Here is a 14,020-nt window from a genome sequence, read left to right on the forward strand (position 1 = left end):
TCTGTATAATCATATATTAAACATTTATATGAAAGTATTTTACATAAATTAATGCTCACTATTTGTAGTTCTAAGAGGCCTGTACATATTGTGTGCTTGCTTAAATTGCTATTCAACAAAAGCCTTATAAAATATTTTGTCTTGCATTTCATAATTTTGTGTAAAGCGTTGTTTTCATAAGATATAATGTCATGTATCTGACTGAATGTCATTGTTGTGGGGCACCTGGGCGGCTCAGTCAGTTAAGTGGCTGCCTTTGGCTCAGGTCATGATCTCAGGGTCCTGGGATCTAGTCCTGGGTCATGCTCCCTGCTCAATGGGGAGTCTGCTTCTTCCTCTCCCTTTGCCCCTCCCCCCAGCTCATTCACTCACACTCTCTCTCTCAAATAAATAAAATCTTAAAAAAAAAAAAATAGAATGTCATTGTAGTGGAAGAAGAAAAACATTTCTCCTACAGGACAGCTTAAGAGTGGTACCATCAAATTTCACTGTTTATTCCTTTACCTTCCTAGAAAATAGGCTAAATATATTATCCAGTAGCTTTTTCTGAAATAATATGATATGATAAATTATTTGTCAGACATCATTCATTTTGGATGTGTGAAATGAATGAATAAAAATATATAGTTTGGATATAAAACTAGTCAGTTTAATTTGTTTAAAAATTTTACATGCATATTTTTTTCCTGTATTCTTGTTTTTGAGATATTTAGATTATACTGTAATGCTGAATAACTATGAGTTTTTGTTCATATTTTACTATATTGATTTGTCTCTTTTTGACCATAGATCTCAGTGGTTATCCCACTGTTTCAATTAACAATGAATGCCTAAATAGCATAATCATATGATTTTATGGATAAGTTATTTTCATAGTATATTAAAGTACATATAAAATGATTAATGTTTGATGGAACTAATAACATCTGTTAAGAATTTTGTTTTTTTTAGAGTTACAGGTTTCTAGTAATAATAGAAATAATGATGGTGATACCATAATTTATTGAGTGCCACTTTGTCCCAGATATGCTGCCTGGTGCTAGATATTTTATGCTCGTTTTATAGATGACTCTTTTGAGAAGTCAAGGAACTTTGATACCCAGCTAGTTGTAAGTGGTAGAACCAGATAGCAGCTCTTGGGTGTTCTACTCTGAAACCTGAGGTCTTTCCATCCCTCTGGGTTGTCTCTGTGTCTAGTTCTGCAATATCAGGAGCTTTCATGATGAGCCTTTTATTTTTCTGGCCCCTGTGGACAATTCCATCTTCCTCCACAGGTGAAACTTCAGAAAGAAGGTAAAATGAAGTAGAGGCCTGGTTTATCTCCCATGTGATGGATGTTTAAAAAGGTCAGGGAAAAAGGGTTTTCTGTAGAAATCCTAAACCGTGGTTTGTGGTTCATACAGAATGAAGGTTTGACTGACATCGTAATTCAGAATTTAAAATTTGCATGAGCTTCCCACACAGGGGAAAAAAAGAAAAAGCTGTTCAAAAGGTCTCACTCCTAAGTTCAGATATATGAACTTTTAGCACATATATCTAATTCTACTTCACTGTGAAAGGGAAAACATTATCCTATATAATTATAGAATCTTACTGATTTACCCAGGATATTAGTGGGCAACAGAAAGTAGTGGGAAGTGATGAGTACCTAATGTCAGAAATAATAGAATCTAGGTCAGATAGTTAAAAAAAAATTAAATTTATGATATGGATTAAACTAGTTTAAAATAAAAGGATAAAATGAAAGATAATATTTAGTTATGAATTTTAAAAAAACCTTTGTTAAATGAATATGATAGCTTTAAATCCATATACATCATACTCAGGCTTTGTAATGAAGTGACCCCTTTAAATAGCTTTTTCTAACTTACAGTGTGGTTTTAAATCTGACCTACTTAAATGGACAGAATCTATATTCCTACCAAAGGAATGCCTCATTTAGCTTGAAGTAATTTCTCTAACAAGAAAAATGTATTCAGAATGTAATTCAAAAAATCTTTAGGAATAAGGCCTCTGAGTAGCCACATTATAGTGCTTTAGAATTCCTGCGCTAAAGATTGTACCTTTTTTTCAGAAAAGGTCTCTTCAGGTTTTCACTGCTAGATTATTTGTAATTATTTTATATTCTCATATCCTCGTTTTCATCTGTCCTTAGTTCAAAGCAATTATGAAACAAGGAAAAGGCAGTTGTCATTAATTCATTTATTCATTCGACAAAGATTTATTTAATGCCTGTTACGTGTACCTGAAATCGTTTTATGTACTTAAGATACAGCAGTTAAGAGCAGATAGTGAAAAACATGTGAAGAAATAGAAAAGGTATAATAAACAGATGAGACAATATAAAACTTAGAGTAGTTTAGGTCCATTTTGTTTAATTGTCCCTCTTCTAAAAATGGATAGCCAGGCAGGTGTGGTTCTAGATGGCGAGCAGGGCTGTGACTTGCTTGAGAGTGTCGTTTCTTAGAAACCAAACAAATGTGACAAAGTTAAGAATCGAGTTGGGTTGGTTGTAGTGAAGAAGCCAGAAAAGCAGGATTAACCTGCCCTCAAAAACTGATAGATCTAAGGCATTGATCTCATACTGGCACAAGGATCAACCAAGGAGGTAGGAGCAGGGAAGGTAGCAGCTTAAGCTGGCAAGACAGGTCAGCAGAACAAACATTAATGATGGAATTGGATTGTAAACATTCTGGGCGTGAGGGGTGACTCCTGCATAAATGCTATATAAGATAATTTTATGGGTGGTAATCTGTCTGTGAGGAGGGGCATCTGGAAGAATTCAACCCTCTTGGGTGTGGCAAATCCATGTCTTCCTTAGGTTGCATGTTTATACTCACGTGTGTGTGTGGAGGGAAAGGGGGTAAGTGACCAATTATGATAGCTACCCACCTCTTCCTGCCCAAACCATCCCTTTGCATTGCTTGTGCTGACAAGGTGATTCCATATTGAGGGGTGTGGGGCAGACTGAACACAGGGCAGTACCCTGTGGGCTTTGACACCTCTGTAGCCTATGAGGGCTTCACTGAATTATAGGAGAGTAAAAATGATCATAATAATGACCCAAGGGTGTCAAAAAGTTTAAATTATTTTGTATGTCATTTATTTAAGAAAGCAATAGATTTACCCCCAAGAGGTTAATGTTTTAAGTTGTCATTTGGGGTAGGGGAGGTAGTTACCTTTGAAATTTACTTGATGGCATTTCATTGGCTGATGTTGGCTGGGTAAAGAAGTTGTTGCTTTATGTAGCTTTAGTGATACTCCTGTTGCTATGTGGAAGTGATTAAGGGCTAGCCCTTTAATTTTCATTTGTGACCGGAGTTATTTTCCATAAAGATTAAAAGTTGATTTGGAACAGGAGTGAAGGATTAACTTCATTAGGCTTGAACTCACATTTAGGACCTTATTTGAAATAAATACCTCATTAAGGTTAAAAAGTATCTAAAAAGAATCTTAAAGCTGAGAAGAAGTGACTACATTATCTCAAAATTCTTAGAAACTTTTAAAATGCTGAGGTCTTTGTCCTGAGTAAATACTGTTACCTACTGATTCCATGTCAAAACTGAATGATAATAGGGGCACCTGGGTGGCTTAGTGGGTTAAAGCCTCTGTCTTTAGCTCAGGTCATGATCCCAGCGTCCTGGGATTGAGCCCCACATCAGGATCTCTGCTCAGCAGGGAGCCTGCTTCCCACTCTTTCTCTCTGCCTGCCTCTCTGCCTACTTGTGATCTGTCAAATAAATAAATAAATAATCTTAAAAAAAAAAACTGAATGATGATATATTTTCTTTATGGCATTGTTTGTAGGGTAGATCTTTAGCCATATTGCTAACAGCATGTATCTTTTCAGACCTGACAAATTATAGCCTGAAGGGTTGTATTTTTATTCATGTAACAGTGTGGACTTGAGCTTCAAGGGAAGAAAAAAGTCAAACTACTGAAGTTTGAATATTTTAATAAATATTAAATGATAAATCAATCTGGTTCTATAGTAGCTGCACCAACCATGTGGGCTTGGAAACAGATCCTTCTCTAGTCTGTAGATGAGACCCCAACACTAGCTGATATATTCATTGCAGCCTTTTGAGAAATACTAAAGCAAAGGGCTCAGTTAAACTATGCCCAGGTTCCTGACTCACAGAAACTGTGAGATTATAAATGAATGTTATTTTAAGCTTCTGTATTTGTGGCTATTTGTTATATAGCAATGTAAAACTAATACTTTGGTGTATTTATCAGCTAGGGCTGCCGTAACAAAGTAACACATATGAGGGGTTAAACAACAGAAATTTATCTTAGCAAATTCTGGAGGCAAGAAGTCCAAGATCAGAGTTTCAACAAGTTGGTTTTTTCCTGAGGGCTCTCTCCTTGCTTATAGGTGTCTTCTCCCTCTGTCTTCATGTGATCTTCCCTCAAGGTGTGTCTGTTCTAAATGCCTCTTTTTACAAGAACACCAGTTATGTTAATGTAGGGCTTACCCTAATGACCTCATTTTAACTTAATTACCCCTTTAAAGACCCTGGGTTCACATACACACTCATTCTGAGGTAGTAAGAGTTAGAAGCTCAACATATGAATTTTACAAGACACAGTTCAACCCATAAGAATAAGCTATATAAAATTCTATAATTATGTTTATCTTTATAGCTAAAACTCTATTACCATATACCGTTGGTAAAGATCTTTTGTCATCCTGTTTTTCTTTAATATATAGTTATCTGGTGATGTATATAAATATTAAATAATAATATATACATAATACATATCACATGGTATAGCATATGTATTTGCATATCCCTGTCTCCACAACAAAATTATAATTTCTATAAGCATATATTTTACATAGGATACTTTGCAGGATTTTAGGTAGTATTAGATGCTGCTTCAAATTGGATTTAACCTTTTGTGTTTACTTGTGTATTTCTTTTTTTTTTTTTTAAAGATTTTATTTATTTATTTGATAGCACAAGTGGGGGGAGCATCAGGCAGAGAGAGGGGGAGAAAAAGGCTCGTCACTGAGCGGAGAGCCTGACATGGGGCTTGATCCTAGGACTTGGGGATCATGACCTGAGCTTAAGGCAGATGTTTAGCCAACTGAGCCACCCAGGCACCCCTACTTGTATATTTCTAAATGAGAATATTCTAGAAGTAGCTTACCTTAAGAATGAGAACCTGTTAAAGAGATAGGGCGTTTGAAGAATTTACTTTTTACATTTACTTGAGGCACTTCTAGTTTTAGGCAATGGTAAGGCCGGAGAATACCTGTCTTTATATTTCATAATACAGATATAATGGATACACTGTTAGATCCAATCGAATGCTATGCTGATTCTTTAAAACACTATCTCTGTTTGAGTTATTAATAACACCATATACCCTCACTGAGTATAGAGATTACTTAAAACAATAACACTATACATGTTTAGAATATTTTTTGAAATTGCTAAAAAAAAAAAAAAAAGTTATGACACAGGGTTTTTTTTGTAGAATATACCAGTGGTTCTCAAAGGTGTAGTAGATCCAGGAGTCCCTTGAAACCCTCTTAGAGAATCTACAAGTTCAAAACTACTTTCATAGTAAATCTAAGATACTATATGCTTTGTGTGAGTGTGTATGTGTTTTGACATTTATACTGATGATACAAAAGAAATAGTGAATGTAATTGCTGGACCTTTGCATGAATGAAGGCAATGACATCAAACTATTCTATTCATCTGTATTTTTCAGCTCCATGCACTTATAGACTAAATAAACCTTTCTTCACTGAGGATTTCACATGATGAAACAGTTAAAATTATTGCCATCATTAAATCTTGACCTTTGATTGTATATCTTTGCAACATTCTACATGATTAAATGAGAAGAATGTGTAAAGCACTTTTGCTCCATACTGATGTGCAGTGGTTGTCTCAAGGAAAAATACCTTGAAGTTGTTTGAGTTGGAAGCTGAACTAGGTACTCTTTCATGGGATACCATTTTTACTTGAAATTATAACTGAAAAACTAGCTATGATTATTCAGACTGAGGTTATTGAGAGACATTTTCTCAAAATGAACAAAATGAGACTGTTGCTTAATGGAAAACAACTGACTGCATTTATTGGCAATAACACAGGTCAGGCTTTCAAAAAAAATTAGACTTTTGGAAAATTTGAATTTATCCATAAGAACATGAGGAATTCCCAAATTTAAAGATTGTTCTGGTGATGTTAGTGGTGATACTGTTTTTATAATAGCACATAATGAAATGTGTCCATGTTTGGAAGAACCATATAACATACTAAACCAGTGTTTTCCAAATGGTACATCATGTTATAAAATTATGCCTGGGTGTAAAAGAAGTACAATAAAGAGCAATGAATTTTAATGTAGCAGAGTAAAATTTTATTACATTAGAAAGTTTATTATATTCATGTTGAAAATTAATTTGATTTAAACATTAAAGTTTGTGACTATTGATATGGTTCATAAAGTGCATTGATAAAGTTTCAGATTTCACAGGGCAACTAACCTTTAAAAAACTATCACTTGTTTAGTTTTGGGATGATTTTTGAGAACAATATACACCATTATTTAAAAAGGCTGTGACATACTCTCTTCCAACTACATACCCTTGTAAGATCAGATTCTATTGGTATACTTCAACCAAAACAACCTAGTACAGTAGATTGAATATAGAGGCAAACATAGAGAATACAGATGTCTTCTGTTAAGCCAGACATCAAAGAGATTTGGCAAAGATGTAAAACCTTGTTACTCTTTCTTATTTTTTTTTTCATTTCAAAATCATTTTTTAAGTGTAATTGACACAATGTTATAGTAGTTTCAGGTGTACAACATAATGATTGGGTAAACATGCTGTGCTTACCCTAAGTGAGCTACTAATTGTCCTTATACATTCTTTTTTTTTTTTTTTTTTTTAAGATTTTATTTATTTATTTGACAGACAGAGATCACAGGTAGGCAGAGAGGCAGGCAGAGAGAGGAGGAAGCAGGCTCCCTGCTGAGCAGAGAGCCCGATGCGGGGGCTCCATCCCAGGACCCTGGGATCACGACCTGAGCCGAAGGCAGAGGCTTTAACCCACTGAGCCACCCAGGCGCCCCATCCTTATACATTCTTATTATAATGTCATTGACTTTTTTTTTTAAATAACAATATTTTTCCATGAAAATGTTATTGTGCTGGAGTTAGAAAATCAACATTTTGCTACTATCATAGTAAAGACTGGTTCATGCAGGAATCATCACAGAATGCACAATCTATAGGGGAATTTTGATGAAGACCAGGGTGTTTTCTTGGCCATAAAAAGTCTCACCACATTTTTATTAGTGACAAAGGAAAAATTAAAAGAGAATATTTAGCAGAGAAATTCAACAGCACATTGACCTGGCAATCAAAGTTACCATTTTTGAGAAGCAGTTGGACAATGTATACTTCCATATGTGACAGCCGGAGGAGGATAATGTTCTAGCTGAGAATGCATAGCCTAAATCAAATCATGAGCAAACATCTGACAATACCAAATGAGAATCATTCTTTTTTTTTTTTTAAAGATTTTATTTATTTATTTGACAGAGAGAGAGATCACAAGTAGGCAGAGAGGCAGGCAGAGAGGGGCAAGCAGAGAGCCCAATGCAGGGCTCTGGTCCCAGGACCCTGAGATCATGACCTGAGCCAAAGGCAGAGGCTTAACCCACTGAGCCACCCAGGCACCCCGAGAATCATTCTTTTTAAAAGATAGACATGGTATTCTTTAAAACTGTCAGGTCATAGAAGACAAAAACTATGGGAATACTCCAGAGTAAAGGAAACTAAGGAGAGATGACACTAAATGCTACATCTGACCCTAGGCTGGATCTGCATTAGAGGGCAAAAACCCTACAAAGGGCATCTTTGGGTTAAATATACAAAATTAACATATGGCTGGTAAAATACTGTATTGATGTGGCATTTGCTGAAGTTGATAACTCTACAATGATTTTAAGAGTATCACAATTTTAAGGTAATATACCTTAAATATACCTTTGGTTCTTAAATTTTAAGGGCAAAAGGGGCCTTCATCTTTGTAACTTACCTTCAAATTGTTCAGAAAAAAATTAGGTATAAATATAAACACATGTGTGTGTGTGTATACATATATGTATGTATTTGGTGTTAAATATGTGAAAACATACACATACACAGACATATATACATACATAGAATATAAATGATTTTTTAAATGGGTAAAATGTTAATAATAGATGTATTTGAGTAATCTGTTATATAAGTGTTTTTAGTACTGTTCTTCATATTTTCTGTAAGTTTCAGTTACTTCCAAATAAAAAGTTTAAAAATTAAATGCAGTAACTTATGTTAATGTAATGGGTTCATTATTTTTTAAATGAATTAATATATATTTAACTTTTTTTTTTAAGTTTTGTTTCTCATAGAGTAAGCATGAATAGATCTAATCCATATGAATAAAACTCTTTGGGGTCCTTGATAATTTTTAAGAGTGTTAAGAGGTTCTGGGGTGCCTGGGTGGCTCAGTGGGTTAAGCCGCTGCCTTCGGCTCAGGTCATGATCTCAGGGTCCTGGGATCGAGTCCCGCATCGGGCTCTCTGCTCAGCAGGGAGCCTGCTTCCCTCTCTCTCTCTCTCTCTGCCTGCCTCTCTGTCTACTTGTGATCTCTCTCTGTCAAATAAATAAATAAAATCTTTAAAAAAAAAAAAAAAAGAGTGTTAAGAGGTTCTGAGACCACAAAGTTGGAGAACCATTGGTATAGACTATGTGTGGGTAGTTAGGTAAGTGTTCCCCTCCTCCTTTTAAGGCTATTTTATGACTCTAGTTAATGAGAGCTGATTTGGTAGATGCCACTAGTAACTTAACCTCTTTATGCCTTAGTTTTTATAATTTTAAAATAGGGATATAATATTGCCTAATAAAATAGGGATTAATAATATTAAAACAGGGATATAATAATTATTATATATAATAATATATAAAAAATAGGGATATAATATTTATAATTTTAAAATAGGGATACAATATTTAAAATAGGAATATAATATCCTCAGAGGACTATTTTAAGGTGTAAGTCAGGTGTCTATATAAGGCTCTTAACTATTGACCATTCTGCAGTTCTGTCTTTATTGGCAATGTGTGTTCCTGCTCTTTATTGCTTCTTTTTGTCATTTATTATTATGCTTTGGCCAGTGATTTTGGTTCTAAATATATGCATAAGAACCACCACAAAGAAACCAAAGAAGAGTATCAGATAGTTCATAAACTGCAAGTTTACAGTGGTCATGCCCCTTCAAAGAAATGATTAGGGAAACATAGAAGGGTAAAGATGAGCAAGCAGTTTGGGATTTTTGGAAGTCTCTGATATAATAAAGAGCATAATAAACCTGGGAAGGGGGTGCCTGGGTGGCTCAGTGGTTTAAGGCCTCTGCCTTCAGCTCAGGTCATGATCTCAGAGTCCTGGGATTGGGCCCCACGTCAGGCTCTCTGCTCAGCAGGGAACCTGCTTCCCTTCTTTCCTCTCTCTCTGCCTGCTTCTCTGTCTACTTGTGATCTCTGTCAAATAAATAAATAAAATCTTTAAAAAAAAAATAAACCTGGGAAGTTGGACCAACGATTGTATGAAGAGTAGTTGATAGAAAATATGACTGGACAGGAAATACTTCTTCATTGGCGACAGACTGGAACCATACTTAGCACTATTTCCTTGGTATTTCAAATTCCAGATAGGCATTCTCTGATTAAATGTGTATGTGTATATTGGGTTATTTAAGTTGTTATAATAATATATACTTAAGGTAAAGAAAGAATACTACTATTTTGTGACATTTTCCCTGTTTTCTCAGCCATGTCTAAATTTAGCTCTATTCTGTATCTCACTCTATCAAGCATCAAGCTAATGAAAAAGAAAGGAAATTAGATTTTTAAACTATATTATGTTCACCTAATTGCAAATTATCACTTTTTTAAAAAAAAAACAAGTGTGGCTTTATTCTTTTCAACTTTTTCTCTTTTACAGATAACTATAACTGTTAATATAAGAAATTATCACTTTTTAAAAGATCAAAAGATACATAAATGTAAAGGCTTTATGTCATTTCAGTATGCTATTTTATTGTCTTTTAACCTTCTTTCCTAAGACTTGTGATTTGTTTTTTTAAACAGATCATCAGAAACTGGAAAGAGAAGCTAGAATCTGCCGTCTTCTGAAGCACCCCAATATTGGTAAGGAAATCTTTTCAATGTATTTTAAATGTTAATGTTTATGTTATGTATTTTTTAACCACAAGTGTGCTTTAGTAATATTACTTTAGTAATATAGACTGTTTGCAACTTTTAAGAAATAAGTTCCTAATTTTTGGTTTTGGTTACATTTGATTCTTCAAGAGTTTTTGAAATGTTTTTCAAAAGGTAACAATTAATGTACTAATACTTTAAAAATACTATAAAGTATTATTAATTGAGTAGTGCTTTTATGTGTCTTCAAGGATTGTTCAGCTGCTGCTGCTGAAGTTTGGAGAGACAGAATTTATGTCATTATTTTAGTCAGCTAAGTTACTTTTTACCTATCCTGCAAGGAGTTTTTCGTATAGTTATTGATTTTCCTCCAGAAACTAGTAAAATTATTTTACTCTGTTATCCCCCATGAATTATGAAATAGCAAGATAATGTTCAAAATAAAAAACTGATGAATATAAGAAAAATAGAAGAAACAAAGGAAAGAAAAAGAATACAAAGAAAAACAACGAAAAGAACAAGAACATGATTCTGTGTTAGTGGTGTTGATTATTTTAGATCAATGTCACTGCCCCAGCTCTGTGAGTTTTATTGTCAGCCAAATTATTTGTCATGTAGAAGTTGTGAGAGGAGTGATAATGCAGTAGAATTTCAAAATCATTCACTGAGAAAGTTTATAGTTCTTCTGTTTTTGTGAATGGGACCATTAAATTTCTATTCCTGACTTGAAGTTTCTAGCATCCTGCATGTTTCTTAGGTTCTTAAGTGAATGAATGGACACTACCAAGTAAATCTGGAGCATAAACAAAGCAGCAGCTGTCTAATATGAACCTTCTGGTTGGAGAGAGAACAACTCTGAAATGTAAATCTACCTCTTTTTCAGTGTTTTACCTGATAGTCTTTGGCATTTCTTGGTTGGCTATCTTATTTTGCAAGGGCTGTCATAACAAAGTGTAACAGATTAGATGGCTTTAACAAAGAAATTTATTTTCTCATAATTCTGTAAGCAAGAAGTCTGAGATCAAGGTGTTAGGGTTTGTTTCTCCTGAGACTCTTCTCCTTGGGTTGATAGAAGATAGATGTCTTCTCCCTATGTCTTCACGTGGTCTTGTCTCTGTTGTAAATTTTTCTTCTTATAACAGCACCATCATATTGTATTGGGGTTCACCCCAGTGACCTCATTTTAACCTAAATGCCCTTTCAAAGACTTCAAATGCAGTCACTTTCTGAGATCCCAAGGTTGAGACACAATTTTGGAGAGACAGTATTCAGTCCATAATATTGGCTAATAAGAAATTATACAGTATGACCCACTATGGTTCAAAGAGCACTGTTCTTGCTCAGGTTTAAGATAAAATGAAATTTTCGTTTGGTTCACTTTGTTATTCTTGTGAAGAAGAGTTGTTTTTTGTTTTGTTTTTAATCAAGGTCTTTCTGTGAAACTCTGCTTTTGGAGAAAATAAAACTGGTTGTCCTCATTTCCTGTAGGAGACCAAAGTCAGACATTCTAAAGACACTCAAACTAAAACAAGAACAATTTTCATTTTGAAACCCCATGCAGAATAACCTTACTAACAAAGGGGAAGTTGTATACTGGGGAAATTTCTGAAATTTTTTGACATAGACAGCATCATTAACACACTCTGACACTACATATAATTTTTTTCAGTGGTCCATAGCCGCCAATGCCGTGGCTTTTTGGTCACTTCACTTGAGATTTTCTTCCGTCTTTCAAGATTTCGGGAGTACAAAAGTATCTATAGAAATTTCAGGTCCTGAATTCCAAGATCCATTTCTAATCACAAGAGATATTTTGTAGTGATTCTGTACTGCAAGATGGGAGTCAATAGATTAAACTAAGACACACTCAAAACTAATAACAGTGGCAAATTACTCATATTATTCATTCACTCAGCAAGGTCATTTTCTGGGAATACAATAGGAATACAGCAGACCATTATACCTGCCCTCACATAGATTGCATTTTTGGGATAGACAGACAGTAAGCAAAGTATAGGATGTTATATTGTCATAAGTACTGAGGGGGAAAACAAACAGGGAGTGGAAATTGGTTTTGTTGGGGGATTATGATTTCAGATAGTTTGGTAGGGATGACTTAATTGAGAATGAAATTGGAATAAAGACCTAAAAAAGAACAGGAGGAAACAAGTCATTTGGCTTCCTGGGGCGGGGAGCATCAACAGATAGAGGAAACAAACAGCCTGTGTAAAAACCCTGAGGCAAGAGTTTGCCTAGTTTGCCTAGTTGATTCCACCAAAACTTTTTTTCTAATTGGAGAAATGTGGATGAATTATTTTTCATTCTACCTTACCTTAATTGATTATCTTAATTAATCTTCATGTTATGCACTTTGACAATGTTGTATTTTCTCATATGAAGAGAAATGATTAAACACCAATAGTAATTGTCAAAAAATAATAAGCAGCAGTAAACAAAGGAATGGTTTAAAGATAGGTGCCATGATGGATATCTGATTATCCTGGAGAGCAGGGTCGAACAGTGAAGTAAGCAGAGTGCTGCTGCTCCTGTTTGTCACACTTGGTTAACAGCTTCACACGAGTCACTCGCACTGGTTCAGTTTACTCAGGGAAAACAGCATTTGGTCTTGATTCTCCTTAAATAGATAAAGTGATATCCAGTATGAGACTCTTACTTCTTCTTCCCTTTCCTCCATTCTGTTATGTGGTAGGTTATCTTAAAATCTGCCAGCTTTTAAAACTTGAAGGAAGGAAATACTACTTTGGACAGTTTTTCCTCTGGTGAAATTTTTGCTTGTTACCTTTTTTTTTTTTTTTTTTAATGTGCCTTTCTCTTCGCACAGAATCAATAATCAGGGAACTTGCAAGTAAAAGGTTTCTCTTGGAGAAACACATAAACCAATGAAAATTGGTAATTCATAAACCACTTTTTTTTCTTTAGTGTTTTTTTAATGTTTTTCTAATTTTCAAAGTAAAACACAGTGGAAAGTTTGGAAAATACAGTGATGTTTGAAGACGAAACCAAAGGAAATGACTTTTAATATTTGTTATATTCATTTCTACCTTTTGTTGATAAATCTTATAACTTTCAGTATTCTCTTCTACATATTTTCATACCCATTTAGGGAAACCATGAAAACATAATTTTAAAAATTATCTTAATAAAATTTATTTAGTATCGTGGTCATTGCCGGCCATGTTCTAGGCTCAACACGCTGGTGATGAAGTAGTAATCAAGAGAAAGAATATCTCTGCTTACCCAAAGGTCATACCCTAGTGTGAGGAGATAGGCCATAAACAAATGACCATCATTATAATGTCATAGAGGTTAGTTCTCTGCAGAGAAGTAAAATAGCATAAATTGACACCAGGGGATTGGGTGACTACTATCAAAGAGAATCAGAATCAGATACGTGTTTAAGTCAATAGACAGATTTTATTCAACATTATTGTATTAGGAGAAAGAGCTGAGCTCAATTCCAAATACAGCAAAGACAACTGGGGATTTATAGCCAGGGAGCAGAATGAGAATTGAAAATTGCTGAGAGGAGATATCAAACGTAGGGGGATTCTTCCTGAACTTACTAAACTACTGACGAGATTCTTGTTAAAGGAAGGCCAGAGGTTCAGTCAGACATCAAGGGTGAGGGATGAAGAACTTGATCAGATGTCAAGGGTGATCACGTATCAAAGATGGAAGGATGACTTTGTAGGATTCTTTGCTAAGACTAACTTAGGCAGGTTGAGTATAGGGCCCAAGAAAAGGCCTAGTCAAAAA

At 34.6% G+C, this 14,020-nt stretch overlaps 1 protein-coding gene across 15 annotated transcripts in view; it reads left to right on the forward strand.

Annotated features, from left to right (window-relative positions):
- The window catches only part of LOC111153485 (calcium/calmodulin dependent protein kinase II delta), a 326,696-nt gene that overhangs the window by 90,600 nt on the left and 222,076 nt on the right, over positions 1–14,020 (forward strand). For all 15 annotated transcript variants that reach the window (XM_022512565.1, XM_022512533.1, XM_022512557.1 and 12 more), the window contains exon 3: positions 10,172–10,231. In XM_022512565.1, coding sequence (XP_022368273.1) covers positions 10,172–10,231 — 60 coding nt within the window. The remainder of the gene's footprint in view (positions 1–10,171; positions 10,232–14,020) is intronic.

This window comes from Enhydra lutris, unplaced genomic scaffold, assembly GCF_002288905.1.
Source record: "Enhydra lutris kenyoni isolate GAN:26980312 unplaced genomic scaffold, ASM228890v2 scaffoldscaffold3, whole genome shotgun sequence".
Taxonomy (NCBI): domain Eukaryota; kingdom Metazoa; phylum Chordata; class Mammalia; order Carnivora; family Mustelidae; genus Enhydra; species Enhydra lutris.